The 20951-nt window shown below is 39.0% G+C and overlaps 1 protein-coding gene across 1 annotated transcript in view; it reads right to left on the bottom strand.

Annotated features, from left to right (window-relative positions):
* Positions 1–20951, bottom strand: part of LOC140234071 (brefeldin A-inhibited guanine nucleotide-exchange protein 1-like) — a 69553-nt gene that overhangs the window by 25038 nt on the left and 23564 nt on the right. Inside the window, exons 9-26 of the mRNA XM_072314150.1 lie at positions 18908–19145; positions 17397–17631; positions 16890–16989; positions 15956–16204; positions 14242–14455; positions 13364–13478; positions 12163–12197; positions 11352–11607; positions 10375–10540; positions 9106–9257; positions 7604–7891; positions 6796–6964; positions 5746–5886; positions 4473–4642; positions 3832–3983; positions 2462–2634; positions 1483–1643; positions 652–785 (exon numbers count right to left, since the gene is read on the bottom strand). Coding sequence (XP_072170251.1) covers positions 652–785; positions 1483–1643; positions 2462–2634; positions 3832–3983; positions 4473–4642; positions 5746–5886; positions 6796–6964; positions 7604–7891; positions 9106–9257; positions 10375–10540; positions 11352–11607; positions 12163–12197; positions 13364–13478; positions 14242–14455; positions 15956–16204; positions 16890–16989; positions 17397–17631; positions 18908–19145 — 3148 coding nt within the window. The remainder of the gene's footprint in view (positions 1–651; positions 786–1482; positions 1644–2461; positions 2635–3831; positions 3984–4472; positions 4643–5745; positions 5887–6795; positions 6965–7603; positions 7892–9105; positions 9258–10374; positions 10541–11351; positions 11608–12162; positions 12198–13363; positions 13479–14241; positions 14456–15955; positions 16205–16889; positions 16990–17396; positions 17632–18907; positions 19146–20951) is intronic.

The raw sequence follows: 20951 nt of genomic DNA, 5'->3' as shown, positions 1-20951 counted from the left end.
CAACATGCTTGAAAAAAAAAAAATCTGGTATCAAAATCAATTTCTTATGTATCCTATTGTTTTATGAATTTCTTATGTATTTCTGTTTTTCGACCTTTTGTTTTTTCTACTTTTTTCCACAAAATTTATTACAGAGCCTATTTTTAGCATAATTATGCTAAAATTAATTGATTTCAGCCCTTGAAAGTGAAAATAATCATATCTTTTTGAATAAGGTGAGAAAACTCTATTTGCATAGACTTTGTACACAAGATGACATTTTTGAGCCATTTTTGGTCTGACAAGCATGTATGAAAGGTTGTGCAACATCATAACGATATGCCTGATTTTCGCAAAAGTGGTGTCATAAGATGTGTGAGACTTGAAAGTAAAAATCAACAAGCGGAAAAAATTCGCGCGGCGGAAAGGTTGTGGAAAATGTCGAGGGGGGGGGGGTGATTCAACCCCCCCCCCCCCAAGCCGTTTTAGGGTTTATCACAGGACACAGTCTTAAAAATACTCTACAACTGGTTGTCATGAGCATTCCCTCTTCCACTCCAATGAATTATACCACAATGAAAGCAACAAACAAATCCCAGTGTTAAATAAGAAAAGTACCCAAAGAAATATTCCTTACTTGAAGCACACTTGAGTATCGAATCCTTCACTCACCGAGTTCTGACATCCAGCTTACACCTGTTGATCACCCTAGAGAGCTCAAAGAGGACCGGGAACCAACCCTTGACCCAAATCCTGTCATCTTCCGTCACCTGGAGTTCCTGGTCTCCAATGTGATCACGGAACATCTAGAACAAAATAAAAGACTTTTCATCACACCTCACTCTTCCTACAGCAACTTGACCACAAACTCGGAAAAAGTTGTATCTTCATTCCTAACGTAAGTATGTTTTATGCTATCAAAAAAAAAAAAAAAATCATCTCCATCTGCAGTGAAAAGGTTTTGAAAGAGATGCTGATTCTTTTCTCAAATTCTATGTGTACAAGATGAAGAGCGACGCTGTGTATCATACGACGCTAAGAAATTCTTCCATAGAAGTCATAGTCATTATAAGTAACTAGCATTCAGCCTATACGATTCATGTTACCAGCATTGAGGGAAAATGTTGATGACAGGATCTCTTTGTTGCAGTACTCTATCACAGCTGAAGACTGGAACATGGTCTTAAAATAATTGCCTTTTCATATCATACATCTGCTGGATTTTGGGATGATTGTAAAGACAGTAAAATTGCTTCACAACTGCCTCCTTACTGCCCTCTCTGACCCTATGTAACTCATTGCATGACATATACCAGCAGGCATGGCTACTGGTGACACACCTACCGGTGGACACACCTACTGGTGGACACACCTACCAGAGGGCACTTCTATCTGTGGCACACCTACTGGTGGACACGCCTACTGGTAGACACACCTACTGGTGGACATGCCTACTGGTAGACACACCTACTGGAGGACACGCCTACTAGAGGGCACACCTACCTGTGGTTTTTCCTTTACATATTTGGCACAATTCCTGATGAGTCTGATGGCTTCCATGCTGGTGTCTGGGAAGGCTGCATTACATGCAAACTCTGACAGACACTTGACAGCATCTTGGAAGGAGTCCAAGGTGGCAGAGAAGTACTTTTCAAACACAGATGCTGCACAGAATTAGAGAAAACACAATCATCTTACAAGACATGATGGTCTACTGGTCTTATCAAGCTGCAGAGTTTTTAGGTCAGGCAAAGTACGCAAAGATATAGGCCCAAATTCATAAAGGTGGTATAAATTTAGACCATGGTTTATGCAAATTTCTTCTTGCACAAATACGACTGAAAGACTTCGCACACCAATAGACGTCCGGTAAAAATCCAAAGGTACACCTATTTCACGCTTATTTTAGTCCACGGTCAAACCAAACCACCATTGTGAACTTGGGCCACAGAATGAAGGCTGTGAAGTGAAACCAGAGCTATCTGTAATACACTGTATCTTCCACATCAAATATGACTCTTGGCTCAAACCAAAATTTTTTGAAAGTTATATTGTAATATCCACATCTATCTATGGCTAACTGTCCCTTGAACAAATACATATTAGACAATTACTTACAAGAAACCATAATGCTTGGAGCAGGTTTGGTAGAGTGAGAAAACACCCCACAAAAATCTATTTCTTGATTTTCTCTCTATCAAAATTCCAGAGGCTTTCTAATAGCCCTTAGCTACAAACACAAAAATGTAAACAAAAAATAAATAAATAAAATAAAATGTCATAATGAAATCAATTTTACACAATAATTACAAGCAGATACTCTCACAGATCCACAGGGTAAAGTCAAGAGTTTTTTCGTTTCTTTTCTTTCTTTTTTTTTTTCATAACGTCCCCATCCACAAGAAAAAAAAAAATGAAAAAGAAAGAAAGATAGAAAAGGCAAGAAAAGGAGGGATATAACTCCATTGACTGATCCACTCACAGATGATGTTGCCTGTGGTCTGGAATGCAAGCTCAACGATGCCCTCCTCCTGGTCAGAGGCAGCCAGGTGAAAGACAGAGAAAACATTCTTCCAGCCTGATCGGATGTTTCCTGCCTGTGAGTTGACCATCTGAGCTATACACCTCACTACCATGTCACGTATTGTAGGAGACCTGTAAGTAGGACAAATAGCAGTAAAACAACACAACATATTCCCATGTCACATCGGCCACACAAACATATGTCTTCTCTACTACTGTACATTCCATATATTTAGGTCTACTACTGTACATTCCATATATTTAGGGAGTCTAATTTTCCACGAATCAAGACTTCCTAACAATTTCGTGAGTGATTAAATTTGCAATTGTGGAGTATACTGAACAAATGCATGCGTGCAGTTAACATTAATGTCGATATCAGAGTTGATTTATTTTTGCATGTTTCTATTTTCACGAATTGCACCCAACTTGCAAATTTGTGAAAATAAGAACCTCAAGGAATATTCAGCATATACAGTATGTATTAATGTTTATTCTCTGCAGGAAAGTAGTGAAGATTCCTTCATGACTTGCAGACTGCACTTTACTGGCAGAACAGGGAATTTTATTGCTTTATCTTTTTTGCCATAGAAGTTAACTTCATGTTATCTCTATATAGTTGTAGCTATGATGCCTAACATACTCAAAATTTATCTTGCTCTATGTGAGTAGACAAGCAGGATCCAAATAAGACATTTAAGGGGAAAAAAAAAACAATTTTACACAAAGCATGTACAATCATGGGTATATGGCATTTAAAGGTGCATGGTCCCGGTGTTTTAGTCAAATGCGTACGCGGGCGCATGGCGCAAGTTTCCCATAGAGACCTACGCTATCGACTCCTCTTTAGCGCTTATGCTGTGGCCCACTTCCCCGAGTCCGAAGATGTCCGATTCACTGTAGTCAGTGGTCCAATCACAGTTCGGCTCATGATTCTGCTGAGGGGGATGACCGCTTTAGCAAACTTCTTTTGTGATGTCATAATAAGAAACACATATGCATGCACCCTGGCATTACTACAGACTGCGCGATGTGCAGAGAAGACAATGAAAGCAACGTTACTTAGCAACACCTACGCACTTTACTCTTGATGACAGCTCAACTTCGGTAATCTTCGTATCAATGCTAACGGTGATCGGCAGTATCGTCAACAGCGCCCTCTACACTACCGGGACTATACACCTTTAAAACAGCTCAGAAGCTTAGACAAGATCACAAGAAAGGACATTTTCAATCAATTATCAGTAAAAAAAAAAATCAATGTTTCAATATCTTTAGCTGATTGCTATACGGTTTGTACAAATGACACACATTTCGGCCCACACTTACTTGTTCTTCTTCATGATATACTCAAAAGGCCGCAAGAAGTCTTTCTGAAACTTGAAGTTGGGCAATTCACCCTTTTCCAAGAATTTCATGGAAAGCTGCCGCAGTGAGTCTATGGCGAAGAAGGCCACGTCTTCATTTGGGTTACAGCCAACCTAAGGAGACAGACCAGCAATAACTTGCAGAGTTGTGCACAAGGGAAAAATTCACCTTTGAAAAATGTTCAGTCTTGAATGATGAATGACTCCAATTCGTTGGTTTTTCCAATTCAATTAGTGTTCTAATCATTACTAGTGTTCAAATCATCTTAATGCAACTGAAATGGCCATAATGACATACATTGTAAGACAAAATACAAATCTACACTGTATTACAAACATGTGACAATCATAAAAAACAGATGATTGAACTCTCCTTTGTAAACATCACTAAAAACTAGCAACACATCAGCTTTAATAACATACTATTGAAGAATTCAGAGTGAGTGGGCAAAGTGTAGAGAAAATAGCAGCATACAAAAAATACCCTACACACCGAAAAAAAAAAGAAGACATATCAGGTTTGTCTTAGCTGTTTCAGGAGCACAAGAACTATGACAACATATAAAAATCTCAAAAAGTGATATGTTGCCAGAGATGCCTTACCTTGTTGAAGTGACTTCCGAGCACAGACCATATCCTAGACCACTGCATCCTGACACGACCCATGTTGTAATATGAAATCTCAACAATCTTAGTAAGACTAAACATCCTAGCTCCTGTGGGTGACTGTAGCTCCTCCATGGACACCTGGCATAGAGCTTCAGTGAAGTCAACTACACAGAGGGGTAAAGGAATTCATTGTTAACATTGTGACACTCATTACCAGTGTCATGTTTCATGTTTGTAATGCTTATGGTATGTATCCCATATTCTTTACCTGGTTGAATGGATAATGATAATAATAGTAATAATAATGTCAATACAAGTACTTGGAAATACTGCCAATATGCAGAGCACTGTCATCAAGCCCTGTCATAGATACACTGTTGTCGTTTCCACTCGTCTATCTCATGTTTTTGTCCACATATGATGCCAGGCACAAATTTTATCACTTACATGTACGACTGACATTCCCTCGAATGATACTAAAAACTTTCATCGGCTGGGGATGATGAATAATTAAATGACTGAGCTTCAACCAACCTTGAAATTGTAGAGGGTTTCAAGGTTGGTTGAAGCTCAGTCATTTAATTAGACATTCCCTCGGTTTGAATTTGATGTAAAAAGAGTTTACTGATTTTCAATTTGACTGATTTGAGTGTCTTAAAGTCATCACTGTGATACATCTGGTCACATGATATGCAAGGCAATCTTCAAAAAATATCTCAGGATGAAAGATGTGACCTGGCTTGGTTGGTAGGCAAGCTTTATCATACATTGTGTTTTTTCCCCAACTCACATAATGAATACTCAATCAAAGCTGGATGATTTCAGGAATGATACCTATATCCAATGCATTACAGAAAAAAAAAGTGTTCATATTTTGCCCCAATGTTCTCAGTTTTAACAGGGCTATGACAGTCTCTTGACTCTCTGCATACTGAAGGTATTTACAAGGCAGATACGCTTCCCTGCTTTGATTTTTTTTTTTCCACCAAACTTTGTGAATAATGTAAGAGGAATGCCCCAACTACCCATTTGTTGAGAAATGCATCATATGCATATCAAATGCATGTAATACAAAATATGCACTGAAGCCTCCACATTAAATTATACACTTCTCAGTCCCTTAAATTCCAATATATGTTGAATTACAGCAGCCAAATATACTCACTTAAATACTGGTCTGATCCTTACAGCACATGAATCATGCTTTTCTATGCTCTCAGGGCACCTGGGCTTATACGCATGACCCACACACTATAGAATGACTCACCAATGGCATCCCCATCTAGCCGTGTAGAGCTGGTGAATATCCTATCAACGGCCACCACGAAGCGTTGTGTTGATGTCTTGTTCATAGCCTCCTGGAGACTGGCTATCTGCTTCTGATCTAGGTTAGCCATCCGAGATGGGACTAGGAAAACAAACATGATTCAAATCATAAATAAATGGTGTCCTGGAATATAGCATCACAGTTTTAGCCCCATAACATATACATTGTATTCAGGATGGCAGCTGTTAATTGGAGAAATACTGTAAAAATTGAAATTTTTGTGGTGTTGAAATTTTCATGCATTTCGCGCAACCAGACACTAGCGCAAAAATAAAAGCACGCGAATATTTTTGATTGCCGTATGTTCCAGTATGTCCTGATTCCGTGGAATAAAAAACATACGAAATTCTTCTTACCATGCTGAGTGCGAAAAATTAGTGGCGTGAAAATATCCACTTTTACAGCAAGTATCACATGCCAAAATAATCAAGGGGGTGTTTCATCAACGCTTGTCAGCGCTGACAACTGTCAGTGCTGACCAATTTCAGCAAAATCCTTGGTTTTGATTGGCTGAGATGCTCTGGTCACTGACTGTTACTATGGTGATTCAAGTTGTCAGCACTGACAAACGTTGATGAAACACCTCCCAGGTCATTTGATTGTTGACACCAACGTAAAGACAAGACATGTATTTATGCTTATTGCAAACCCTCTGCTGAAATTGACAATACCTTCAACATTGCCATTTTTGTTGCCAACCAAAATGAAATAATGCCTAAGCCACCCTGTGGGCAGAGGCATAAAAAAAAAAAAAAAAAAATGTTGTACAGGTCTTACTTGCTAAGTACATCTTTATTAAGTGCCCTGTTTAATCAATGCCTCTTCTTTCATTTAAGCAGCAAAAATGTTGTTTCTCAGAAATGTTGTTTTGAGTTTGTCTCATTCAAGCTGTTTTCCCACAATAAGCTATGGATCTATTTACACTGGCAGCTGTAAATAAATACTTCATGTACACAAGAAATCACAACATGGACAAAACAAAGAACTCACTATCTCCTGATTCTAGCATGTCATTCTGATGACCTGGACTTGACCCCGTTACCATGGCATTGCTATGACCTCCTGACCCCGTAGAGGCAGAAGTGGATGACAAGAACTTAGTCTTCACCCCAGTCCCTATGAGTTGTGCGAGTTCCAGTTGGGAGATACATTTCAGCATCTACACAAAGAAAACATTCAGGTCAAGTGATTTTCGCATCATATCATAACCATAAGGTATATTTACCAATTTTCAACTGCACTCGCTTCATGTATTTTTCATCTTGGCCAAACTATGGATACTAATATGAATGTCACACAAGAACAAATGGCAAAATTTATCAAAGCTTTTAACTGTATACTTCTTTTAATGTTTCCATGAATAACTGCACTATATTGAGCTAAACGGGATTAAATATACATGAAATCTAAGGCAAAGAAAAATGATATCTACATAAATTATCTTTACTGCTTTAAATTTTCATTGAAAATCATTCATCATTTAGCATCCCTTTTTTTTTTTCTTTTTCAGTCAAAGGGGATTAATCAGAAGCATTTAAAGCAAATTGCTAATGTGCCAATCTTTGTCAGCACTGAACTTTCTCATTACTTAGACATTCCATACGTGAGAGTTTGAGTAGGCTGGCTGACATACATGTAGCTTCTCCTCCCCATCAATAAACACTGAAATAAGATCAAAATAGATGTGTCTACATTTTTCACCATCGTCATTCACGATGTCTCCACCTGTAAAAAACATTCCTGATAAAAATGGTGACAAAATTTGAGGTTGGCCAAACCGAGTTCATCTCAAACTGACCTCCAACCACGACTTGCCGAGGTAGTTCCCATCTGTGTGTGCCACCGTGATCAACGTCTTGATCGTCTCGATGTTCTTTGTCTTCATCTCAACGATAGAGGAGTTTGTGGTGAGGAGGGTGAAGCGAGACAGTGCCTGGACGTAAGCATTGCGCTCAATCTCCATGTGGAAGATACAAGAGATACGAATGGCACAGCAGATCCCATTGAGGCAGAGCTTGGCAATCTCGGGGTCATCACAGTCCTGCAGTCCAACGCTGAAGGCAGCTAAGAATGGTGTCCAGGCCAACTGTAAACATGATGTATGTAGTCAAGACACTCAGATTGAGCTCACTACTGCATTAGAAGATAAGGATCTACACGTAGTTTATATCCCTACTATCATGACCCCAACACAAACCTTCCATCATGTCAAAAGGGACTGTATCTTGGCTTTCTTTTCATTTTTTTTTTTCCTCTGTGAGAAGTCACAGGTGAGAGGATTTACACTATTGGCACCATTAGACTAGCAATCAATTTCAATTACACATAAATGAAAATGAGTGATCATCGTATCTGGTTAATAAAGCCAAGGGATGATACATTGCATAGAGAAAACATAAACACACACACACACACTCTAACTGTTTATGTCGTCAGTAGATCAATATCCAGCAATGTAATATCTAAACGCTGTCTTTACTATCAAATGTATCTATACCGAGTTCAGTATTTCTGTACTAAATAAGGGCAAAATGTGGGATAATGACCTCAACCATTCACTACTAGCCTCTACATCATTTTCAAGGAAACAAAGATCTGTGCACAACCTGAAAATAAAATCCTCCAGCAGCCTTGCTGCAAGATTACAAAATGATCTAGCAAGCTTCACCTGAAGGAGGCTAGGCATAAAATAATTTCATTTCTGCTTCTTCTTCTTCTTTTTCACTCATATCCTACAATGACGATGGGGGTTGTTTTGAGTTTAATGAAGCGGGCACGGTGTGAATAAACTTGTAAAAGATGTTTATGTTAAACTGACGAATATATTAATCCTAAAAGGCCAATAAATCAAGAACCCCATGAAAGAACAGATCTACCGTGGAAACAGATCTGAAATGAACTATCCACCATCACACATTACATCATTTGCTACATGACAATTTATTTTTCATTAATTTCTGATAATCTACTGTACCTTTATGGCCTGTATTACATCATGCTCAATACTATTTACTCTTTATATAGACAGACCCAAGGGTCAGCTTGTGTATGACATTACTGTGGTGTCCCACTAACCGGCTGCAATGTCTATCTGGCCTTCACCATATATGTACATGTATGTGTATGGGACACCACAGTAGTGGTGGATCATTCTGCCAAGTCGGATAGGTGCATATGATTTTACTGTTTTATTATGAACACAAACCAACAAATGAATATTATACATTGTATATACAATATTAAAGGCAATCATGTTATTCTTATTACTAGAGGTGTGGGGGAGAATTAGCTTAGACTTACCTTGAACATGGGGCGGACATGTTCGAGGTGTGTGGCGCTGGTGAAGCTGGATGGGACGTGACTGACGCTCTCCATCAAACTCTTAGCTGTAGATGAGATGGCTTCCATCTCCATGTTATAGAAGAGCTTTCTCTGCTTCTCACTCGTCACAGCTACACAAACATCATATGATGAGACCAAGAAAAAATATTGGTTAATGTTATGAATATACATACGTGTAAAATTGTTATGAATATGCATATATGCAAAAATATTATGAATATGCATATATGTAAATTAGTGTACTCATGAATTGCACTGAGGAAACCCACATGAATAAAAAGTTTGGGGAGAGACAGAGATATCACAAGTGGTGCACAAAAAATCAAGTTGGTTTTTTGACTACTCCTAAACATTCGGTGGTGATGCAATCTTATCACTGTTCTGGTATCACAGAAATGACCATGTGCAGCTGAGTGCCACATTCTTCTACATGAGGTTGTAACATGAAGACTAGCTTGAATAACATGACTGTAGTTGGCATAAATTTAGAAGACAAAACTGGAGGAGATTTAAAAATGCTGAGAAGCAAACTTGTCAAGACCAGTTGGCAAAAAAAGCACAAAGAAAATGGTCTATGTTCAACCCATAATCTTGCCAAAAGAGGCAAATAATTTCTCTCACTACACTGGTCAAGGCTAGTCTAAAGCTACAAGATTAATTAAATGCAGAACATGATTACTTACAAGAACTGGTTGCAACAAGCATGTAATAAATGCCTTGCACAATCACAGACAGTTCATTACTTGATACTATTAGATAAATTACCAGTCTAACCAGGTGTGAAAAGGTCGCATGTCAGGAATGTCAGATAATTACAACTTTGAATATCTTGAGCAAAACTGAACGTGATGTATCAAACGAACAAAATATTAATATTGATGCTTTCACATAAAAGCTTTATGAAGACTGCACACAATACCCTACTCATGTCATCACAATGGATATTTAAGATATCATTGAGATGCCATACTTGGTAATTTACCCATATTCTAAGCAACAATGACATTCTGAACATCAGTCTCATTTCACCTAAATTTTCACCTACAATCTGTTTTAATATTTCATCACTTTCATTTAAAAAATATTTTACAGCAAATTCTCCTAGTAAAGTAGCATTATCCTTATGAACTCATTCATAATTATACCAATGAACTGATGCTATCACTGACATAGGCATGAAGACACATGTTTGTGCCAAGTTAATGCAGCATCCTAGTGTTCACCAACCTGATGTTTTGGGATTTGGCTTTGCGGTGGGGGTCTGTTTCATCTTGATCTCATTGCCAGCAATCTCATCATAGATATCAGACAGGTACTCCATGGGTAGATCCTTGCTGTCGTTGATACCACGATTCATTTTGATGTATTCCTCCTTGGACATCTTTTTCTTCACCTATAAAGGAAGCAGATTACCATGGCATCAGCTTCCATTAGCACCTATCTTATATCAATTGTAGTACAGAAAGTGATGATGACTGTAATAATTATGAAGAAGATAATAGTGAAAATAAGAACAGAAAAATGTCCTCATCAAATCAATGATAATAATATTTGATACTAAAAAAAAAATAGTGTAATCATCAAGACTCCAGTTATCAGTGCTACTCATATTCACAGCTGACAGAGTACTTGCAGAGTTTACCTCAGCTGACCCCTTTGAGCTGAAGAGGACTAACATAAAAAACAGATAGAATATCCTTAAAAATCAGATTTTTTGAGAAGAAAATCAGATCTTCCTGAAATCTTCTCACCACCACTAGCCTGTTGGCCCTGGGCCAGTATTAAATGTCAGAAAAAAAATACATCTTCTTGGGAAGAACAGGCAAGTGAAATGTTACCACTTCATCTACATTGATGAGAAAATTGTAAAAAGCATCTGCATATTTCCTGCCCAATTAGGCATGTCTTTACAGCGTTTTTGTAGGGGTTGAAGGAATTTGGTAGTACATCTTTCTATGTGATGAAGCGCTTTTCCGCAGTTATCTGCAGTACATATTGGCCTAATTTCATTTTTACTTGAAAGATGAAAAGTCATACTTTCAAGAGGCAATATTGTATCATTGTATTTCACTCTTTTTATCATACTACAATTAATACTTCAAAATTTCATCAGTTGGCATCTCTGTAAAAGGAATTCAACCTGATCAATTATCCATTTCAATTACACCATGTAGGACTGATTGAGACAAGATCAGACTACCAACCTGTGCATTATGCAGGTCTGTTGTCAAGAGAATGATGGAGTAGGCCAGTACGTAGGCTGCGTCTGCACTTGCAAAGATACCCTGAGTTGGGTTGTCCTCAAAGTAACGTGATGCAAACTTCTCCATCATCCGATCAATTTTCTGGGCCTCTCCTGGCAAGCGGAACCCAGCTAAGAACATTCGCAGCGCTGACACAAAGTCAACTCGACGGAAGTCAAACTCATCCACGTAGGCATACATGACTTCTTTGTTCAGACTGAGTACAAACACAGATAACAATTATTTCCAAAATGCAACATGTCCCACTTCTGATTGCCACATAACTTTTACCTAGATTCTAAACAAAGATACAGTGGACTCCTGCTACAACAAATTGCTCGGGACCGGCAGTTTTCTTTCATTATATCAAAATTTTCTTATAACCAAACAAACAATGAAACACTCATAGGGCAGATAATGTTGAGACCTGAATTTTTATTGTTGTAACTGGAATTTCGTTATAACCGTGTTCATTATAAGGAAAGTCCACTGTAGTCATTTAAAGCAGACAGAATGTTCAATTATAAGTTTTTTGTAGATGTTCTCCATGAACTGAGGATGCACATTCAATCTGTATCATAACAGAACAATATTGAACAAAAGGAACCAGTCTTAAATTTGAGCCTCTGTCACAAATCATTTCACTCTCTGTATGACTGGTCCTGTCCTTAGCAAATGGTCTACTGTAATAGAAATTGAACATATGATCTTACATCGAACAAATATTAAATTTTCATCCCATTAGATGGACGATAAACTCAAAACAACTTACAGATCTCTCTCCCCCATGAATTCTCCAATCACGGTCTGAGGAGAGAAGAAACATAGAGAAATCAATTTATTTGACAAATGGTAGAGCCATAAGGTATACTGTAATCAGTGTGTGCAGGAATACAGACTGGGTGCTATTGGCCTGAATAAAAATTCATTAAAATGAAGACTTACTACTGCCCTTTTCTGACAAAGCCAGTGAGAACAGATACAGTGCCAAAGCTTAAACCCAGGTATATTGGTGGGATTAAAGAAGAGGACTGGGGTGATAAATCAGAGCAATTTATTGGGCTAAGGCCAAATTCTACCAGTGAGAAAAGTCCTTCAGTAGTATCAACCTTAACCGACTGAAGAAGAGTCCTGAGTATTCACGGGCAAGCATCAATGGGAAATGCATGTTGTAGCAAAATCAGCCTGTCCTCAACGGGTTAAGTCCAATGTCCTTCATATTTGAACAAAAAAACCCCAAACAAACAATAACAACAAAGTAACACATAAATTAAAATGTTTGACTGCATATATAAACATGCAAAATGTAAACACCATGAATGGATAACATTGCTCCAAACGGCTTTTTGATAAAATGCAGATATAATTTGACATACCAGAGTAGCATTAGACATAAATACTGCACTGGCTCATTCCTAGAAACTGGTTGGCATGTGGTGCCCTGAAATACAGTATGTCCCCCCAAAAAATTGCAATTGATTTTGGCACTGATAACTTTGAAAATGATTGAACAATCTAAATGCTATTTCAGGGAATGAAACTATATCTTCTTACCTACATTTTGCAAAAAAAAAAAAAACCTCATTCAATTTGGTTACGTGGTCACAGAGAAATGTGGATTGTTGTAAAGCATGTCATGGGCCTGTTTCTTCCAAGTTCAGCACTTAGATGCTCTTGGATCTGTGAACACAACGGACAAAACTTGGAGGGAAAGGATTCCTGACATGCTCTACAAAGATCCTCATTTCTTTTTGACACTGAAGCAAATCAGATGGGGCTTCTGTAAGATGTGGGTAATAAGTTACATTTTCATACCCTGAATTTGTATTTGGATCGATTCACCATTTTTAAAGTTACCACTGAGGACGGTCCCTTTGTAATTTTTTGAAGGACATAAGGTACAGTGTAAATCATGGGGGCTGAGGTATAACCCGACAGTAAAGAAAGACCCAAGCTGAGGTCTTACAATGTACCTTGACTAATCGCTCATCTTTGTGGAAGAAACGAGCAATGTCTTCAGGCTTCTTGCCAAGTAGACCATGGTCCTGTAGAAACTGGATTCCTTTGATAGGCTTCTTCTTGTTGAATCTGAGAAAGAGAAAGCAAAGGATCAGTTGGACAACAAAGGCAGATGTATACTGAAGGCTACACAGGAAAGATGGCTCATTGGTCAGACAGCAAGATGACTCATTGGTCAGACAGCAAGATGGCTCATTGGTCAGATGGCAAGACAACTAGGTGGTCAGACGCCAAGACGAACCCCTGGTCACACTGCAAGATGCCTCAGTGGTCACAAACCGAGAGGACTCAATGGTCACACAGGCAACCTCACTATGGGAAGATTTCTGGTCCAAGACCAAGGTAAAACACTGGAGATATCAGCTACAGTACAGCATGAACTATCTCTTACACATTTCAGCAGCATGAACTATCTCTCATACAATTCTGCAGCATACTAGGCAAACAACATCCATCCTTTTGGTATTTAATTAGAATCACAGCAAAGGGGGGATTTCATGGCTTCCCCTCACACACAACTGGACTTTAAACGTAAATCTCTTCATTATTCACTTTTTTCCCACATTTTCATCTGCAGACTTTAGCTTCCTCAGAGCCCATCACATAATAACCCACCTCGGGTGTTTCAACGGTATTTCATCTAATTTATAATGTAATTGAAGCAATATTTTCCATTGGTCCAGTCTACATTATAATACATAAAGATATATATAAAAGTATATAAAGATACATAAAGATATATGGGCAATTAATTATCAACCATGCATAAAAATTATATAAAACTTGACCCACATGGCAAACAGTCTTCCAGAAGGCAAGCCATGATACTCACATCTCAATGCCCTGCTCCATGATTTCCTTCTGCTGCTTGAGTGTTTCAAATTGTTCTGGGCTGTCAGCAGGCAGGGTTTGGCTGGAGCTGAGGTTGACAGCAGGTAAAGAGCCTGAGTGGGTAGAGTTGAGTGAATTCTGGCTTCCAGAGCTGGTCATTGTCCCTTTGCCACTGTCTGCGTCCGTCTGGTCGAACCCTACAGCTTTCTCTTGACCTGTGGGAAGTAGGTTACACATGTTAGATCAACACCCCACAGAGTGTGACATGATGTGGGGATCACTGCTCCATTAATGCCCCTGGGAGTCTCATATTACAAGCCTGACAGAACAAAAGAAGGGGTTGACATTTTCCAGATCTGCATATCATTACAAAATATGATCTCTTTTTTCTCAGTTGAACCACAAAAAAGATATAGAGAGCATCACAGTCATTAAAAGAATGTCTGGCATTCATAGCTTCCTTTTTATCTATTACTCAATTTAACAAATAATAGAATACATGAAACAAAGCAAAATAAAAACAGCCCAATATACAGTGAGAGGGATAAGGGTAGTCACTATGGGCTGTGTGATGGGGCTCTTTACAGATTGGGCTACATTTACTACATCACAGTATCTACACTTCACGCTACACCAAATATTACAGGAGCATGTATTGATCAATTTGACCTTAAAAACTCTTGGAAAAGGATATACAATTAGTACACTAAAATGAAAAGAAAAAATATTCTAACAAGTTAAATCAAGCCTGACCAGAAAACTGTTAGGGAGGACGTAGGCCATGGACATCACGTCACTTACGATGTAAGCTAGATGCATCTGATAAAAGCATTTACAAATACAGAGTTTTAGGTCTTTGTGATGATGCACATGAATCTCATATATACTGTAGGTTGAAACTTCAACCTGTGTTGTATCCGTATTCCTGGGACGAACCTTACTCGGGTTGAATCTATCCGGGATAGAATCTTACCCGGGCGGAATCTTACCTAGGTTGAATCTAACCTAGGTTTAACCCTAAAAAGACTGGGGGGGGCCTAAAAGGCCCCCCCTCGACATTTCGCGCGATTACTCTGCAACACGCAATGCTCTCGCCGCGATGCTCTATGACTTTTTTCTTTCGAGTTTCCCGCACATTTTGACGCCAAATTTGTGACGCCCAGGGGTACGGTTCTGAAGTTACATAACTTTTTGTACATGCACGCGAGACCGAAAATGGCTCAAAAATGTGATTTTGTGTACAAAGTCAATGCAAATTGAGTTTTTTCACATGGTTCATATAAATATGCTTATTTTTACTCTCAATGGCTAGAATTAATTTGTTTTAGTAGTATTATGCTTCAAAAAGTGTCTGCCACAAATTTTGATACCGAATTTTTTTTTTTCAAGTACATTTGTGAAGAATGCCACAAAGAATAATTAGACCAAAAATGAGCACTTTTGGAGCTTTATTTACTGATTCAGATCAAAGAGTCTGATTTCTCGCATAAATTAGCATAATTAATCAAAATAAAATAAAAGAAGACTATTTTGGAAAATTTAAATATACGATCTTGTAGATTACATCGCACACTACCATTGTGCAAATTTCTGCGGCGATCGCGCAATCCACGGCCGAGATCTTAAAGGGGGGGGGGGGCCCTCTAGGCCCCCCCCCCCCCCCCCCAGTCTTTCGAGCTACCAAAATAGCCCAGTCTTTTTAGGGTTAATCTTACCTAGGTTGGTCTGCAGGTTGGGGTTGACATAGAGATCTTTACTCCACTCCACCATACACTTGAGGATGGAGACAAGGCAGTCGAGACCTTTGACTCGCATCCTTTTCTCCTGCTGAGGTGTGGCACCAAGCTCCATGGCGTGTCGACCCTGGGCAATCTTAGAGAGGTCATTGACCAGACGTTCAAAGATGTTGGCACTGGATAGGTCGCAGTCGTAGTTCAGGTAGATGTCCACCACACATTGGGCATCTAGTGGATATCATAACATAGAACAGTGCACTGAATATACAATTGTATCTGAATAGTCCTGACAACAATGAAAAATGTAGAAACAAACCACAATATGGGCTTTATTGATCAGACTTACTTTGCTATAAGATGGACATGAACAAACTGTCCCTCTTTCTCTCAACTTTAGAACGGAAGAAAAACAAAATCCTTTTGAGGAAAGAAAAAAAGATTATTTATGGTTCATACGTACATGACATCCATGAGATGAGCCTAAATGTCATGTGACCAAGACTTCTACTTTGAAGTTTTTGCTGCAAGCCTTACTAGGCTCTTCTGCTATTAAACTGCTACCATTCTGTTCTATAGAGTAGATATTATTTCTACACCTATTGGTGTAAATGTTTCAAGTGACTCTCTAGCTTCCGGGCGATCTACTCATCTCCTCACAGTGTGTATCAACCAAATCACATCTAGCAGGAACAGACTTCTCTAATTCGTCTTGCTTTCATTCAAATTCTCAGCTTTTATTGTTTAGTACAAATGAGGAAAAGAATCAATCTATAATGATACACAAATGTGTATAAATCAGGCTGCTTGTAAACCTTTGAATTATGATAGAACACCTGTGTATTAAAGAAGATGCAATGTATAATGTAGCCCCAAGGTGATCTGTGAATAGGGCCTTCTCTATCAATACACTAACCTGCACATATCCTAGTCAAAGCTTGGACAACCATCCACTTCTGCTCAAAGCTACTTGTTGGAGTCTCAAGTATGTTCAGGAAGATTTCCTTGAAGAACACCTGAAATAAAACCACCCACACACACACAAGTATTTATTCATGGTTTCTTTTACTGAAAAGTGGAAATTTTCACGCATTGAAGGTGTATTAAAGACATCTTTTAAAGTAGACACACCATTGTACATGGCAGTGCTCTGCACAGGGCAAGCTTGATCTTTTGATACTTACTAAGACACTTGCCTTGGCTTAATGAAATCTTTTTGATAATACAAACAAACCTCAAAAATTGTTTCATACATTTTACTTTTATGAACATCATTGTACGTCGACCTCCATGCTAATAACCGTATGTTCTAAATTACATGACATTACTATGGAAAATAGAACCTATGAACTCTTAATGCTAGCTTGAAGCCTATTGAGTTGCCATGGTTACATATAAGGAAGTGAGGACAACCTTGTCATACCTCAATCTGCATCTTGAGATGTGTCTTGAAGAGACTGAGAAGTGTGAGAAAGATGGCTAGGGAGCATTCAAAGACTTCTGGTACCGATGAGACGCCATTCTTAGAGAGCGCTACACACAGGTACTGTTTGATGGCAGTGATAAACATTTCATTGGTTCTGAAGACGGCCCCAGCGTTCTGAAGGACTGACAGGAGAAGCTGCAGTGACAGGATTTTGGAACGCAGCTCATGTGACCTGAGTGAAAGAAAGTGGATATTACACAGAAGTTATGCCCACTGTATCATCACTCTTCCTTTTACTACTTAATACTGACTTACAACATTCAGAGCAAAGTATACACGTATGGCATAGAGATAACAAGAATGATGATAATTCATAATTTGAAATCGAAAACAATCAAAGATTTTGACATATCTTTAACAAATATTGAAAAAGCTGAATGAAATATTAGATCTACAGACACTTTAATGTAATGTTATGCTATTGTTAACCTGCCGAGGACTATCTGACATTGCTATGAAATAAAGGTGTCCCATAGATACCTGCCCGAGTATACTTAGGTCTATACTACAGCGTGTCCCACAAAAAAAAAAAAAATGCTAATGGCACTTTAAATGAGTATAATTTGAAAATTACCAAATCATATTCTATGTAATCTTATAATCATAAACCAGCATTTATTTTGTACAACTGGCTCAAATTTTATGCGATATGGTCCATTGAACACAGAGGTATGTGCCTTCTTTCAGCACTCATCAGGATACCTCTCAATCCAAGTTTTGTTATTACATAGAATAAAGTACATAGTCCAATTACGCGTGGGACGTTGTTTCTCCTGCTACTTTGTCAGGGTTCTTGAATGAGGCTTTGCCTCATGTGGTCCATGTCAATGTTTTCTTGTGTTCGAACTGTTACTCTTCTCCCCGATCTGCCCTTGTTAAGGTTTTTGCTTGTACCCGATTCCCTGTATTTGAACACATTTCTGAGTATTGTCCCCTTGCATGGTGCTCATTGATTGAATTCTGCCTCGAATTCATCTTGTACCCTGTTCATATTTCGATCAGATTCCGTCATGTTTCGCTGAATGCACGGGCGTAAATATGCAGGAATTTCTGTTCATCAGAGAGGGATGAATGAATAGGTCATCCCCAAGTCCTGAACAAAAGAAAATCCTTGCCGATTTATGCCTGTGATAGCATGCAATAGATATTGTAGAATTTGAATAGATAACAAATCTTGTTAGCTGAATCTGACTACACATACTCACTACAATACTTGGATGGAGAGGCTTCCTGATGTGTAATGAAAAAATGCTCATATCTTTGTGATTATTGGACCATTTATCTCATAAAATTTCATCCAGTTGTAGAAAATGAATTGTAGTTTACGGGTGTAAAGATATAAACAATATAAAGTTGTAATTTTAATACTGTACCCATCTAGAGTGCCATTAGCATTTTTTGTGGGGACACGCTGTATAGTCTTCAACAGGTTAAAAGTTCCATGTCACCTTGGATCAGGCTGTCCATCGGGGAGAGGCTTCATAGAGAGTTTGCATAGTGACCTGAAGACGAGGAACGCATCTTTCTGGAGGATGTGGGAGAAAGGCTCTGTCTCGTCTCCAAGCTCATCATCACCAATGGAGGGCACACTGGGGGTGGACGCAGGGCTTGGTGTCCTAACGGAGCCAACGGACAGGCTTGTTGAGAGATTGGTCGTCACTGAATCTGGTGTCTTGACTGCATCTCCTGAAGGAAATGTTTGGTTTAAAAAACAGGAGATACTCTGTGTGAAGGATGATTATTATGATTTTATTATCAGTATGCATGATCTACCCCAGTACAGAAAAGAGTTTTTTTGAGGACAGTTTCAGTGTTCGAAGAAAGAGTCTCTTCGTCAACCATGAAATACAACAACTGCTTTAAATACTGTATGTCCCCCTCCCCCCCCAAAAAAAAAAAAATAGATAAAAAATTTAAATTAAAAAAAAATATAATGGGACCCTCCACAATGATAACTTTAGAAATAGAGCTTCAATCAGATACAATTTCAGGGTATGAAATTATATCTTATCACCCACAACTTACAGAAAACCCTATCTGACTTGCTTCAGTGGTCAAAAAGAAATCAGGAATTTTGTAGAACATGTCAGGAATCCCTTCCCTCCAAGTCCTGTCCATTGTGTTCACACATCATGCAGTTCCCACAGCATCCAAGTGCTAACCTTGGAAGAATCAGACCCACGACATGCTTTACAACAGTCCAAGCAAGTACCCTATTGAGGATAACGCCGAAATACCCTATAGAGGATAAAACGGGATGATCGAGCGAGCTCGCCGAACCTGGCTCAGTGCCAAGCGAATCACCCTCACGTGTAAAGTCTATGGCAACCGACAAAACCGCTTCGACTTCTCTGCGTTTAAACATACACAGTATTTTTTGCTCACCGCGGATTGTGCTCATTTTCCCTCAGAGTAAAGATTATTAGTTTTTGCTTTCATAGACCCTTTTGCAGGATAATCCGGGGTGAGCAAAATTCACACGCTCTCTGTAAAAGCACGGCATGTTCGAAAATTTTGTCCACTTAGCCTCATTCAATCCGTTTTGCATTTTGTCATGCTATCGCTACTGGAACTGAGAAAAACGCGCACACACCGCTTGCCTGTTGCCTCCCGTATACGCAGTTAGCCCAGTGTACGTGGAAAGGCCGACGATCGTATTGCTCTCTGACTCGCCTTGCTTGCTTGGCCGCCGCTTTCGTGGGCCAAAGCTCGCTGTTGTGAGAAGGTACCTAACTCATCCCACATTGATATACATGAAATCAAAACTGTGAATTTTGGAAATACATTGTGTAGGATGACACCAATGCTTACCTCTTTATAGTATGATCTCCAGGGGACATTAGAAGATGTGTCAACGCAGGTAATCAGAAAAATCAAAGTGTGAATTGATCACGCCCCTGCGTCGATCTTGGGAAAGTGCTGTGCATGTGACATCGCAAAGTTCTTACCCTGGCCGTTCTGGCATTCTCGATCGGCAGTGTCTGTTGTAGCAGGGAGGTGAGAGGTTTTGTCTCACCTCCCTGGTTGTAGATAATCACTGCGAAACACATACAAGTCGTACCATGCAGATTACTTGGGAGGGGGTTGGGTGATGTTGTTTTTGTGTTTAGTTGGGTTTCCTCGATACCAGTGAGCTGTCAGTGAGATCATGGATGATTACCACGGTACAGTTTGTCTAATCAGGCATAGTTATATTCTCTTGCCACCTCCCTGTCATGCCATGAATGCATTGACAGAATATTTTGGAGGACCAATTAGGCATTTTGTGTTATATCTACTTGGGACTGTGGGAGAATTATTTAACTGCGAAAATAGTTCCAACTTCCATTTGAGAGGGGGTTGTGTATTTTGTTTTGTTTGTTTGTGTGTGTGTGGTATCATTTTGCAACGACTATGGGCACTTAGTGTAGTTCTGTTTGAGAGGGGCACTGCGTATTTTGTTTCGTTTGTTTGTGTGTGTGTGTGGTATCATCCTGCAACGACTATGTGCAC

The sequence above is a fragment of the Diadema setosum genome, chromosome 10, assembly GCF_964275005.1.
Source record: "Diadema setosum chromosome 10, eeDiaSeto1, whole genome shotgun sequence".
Classification (NCBI taxonomy): Eukaryota; Metazoa; Echinodermata; class Echinoidea; order Diadematoida; family Diadematidae; genus Diadema; species Diadema setosum.
The sequence above is the reverse complement of the archived record's forward strand: the minus strand, read 5'-3'. Positions and strand labels throughout refer to the sequence as shown.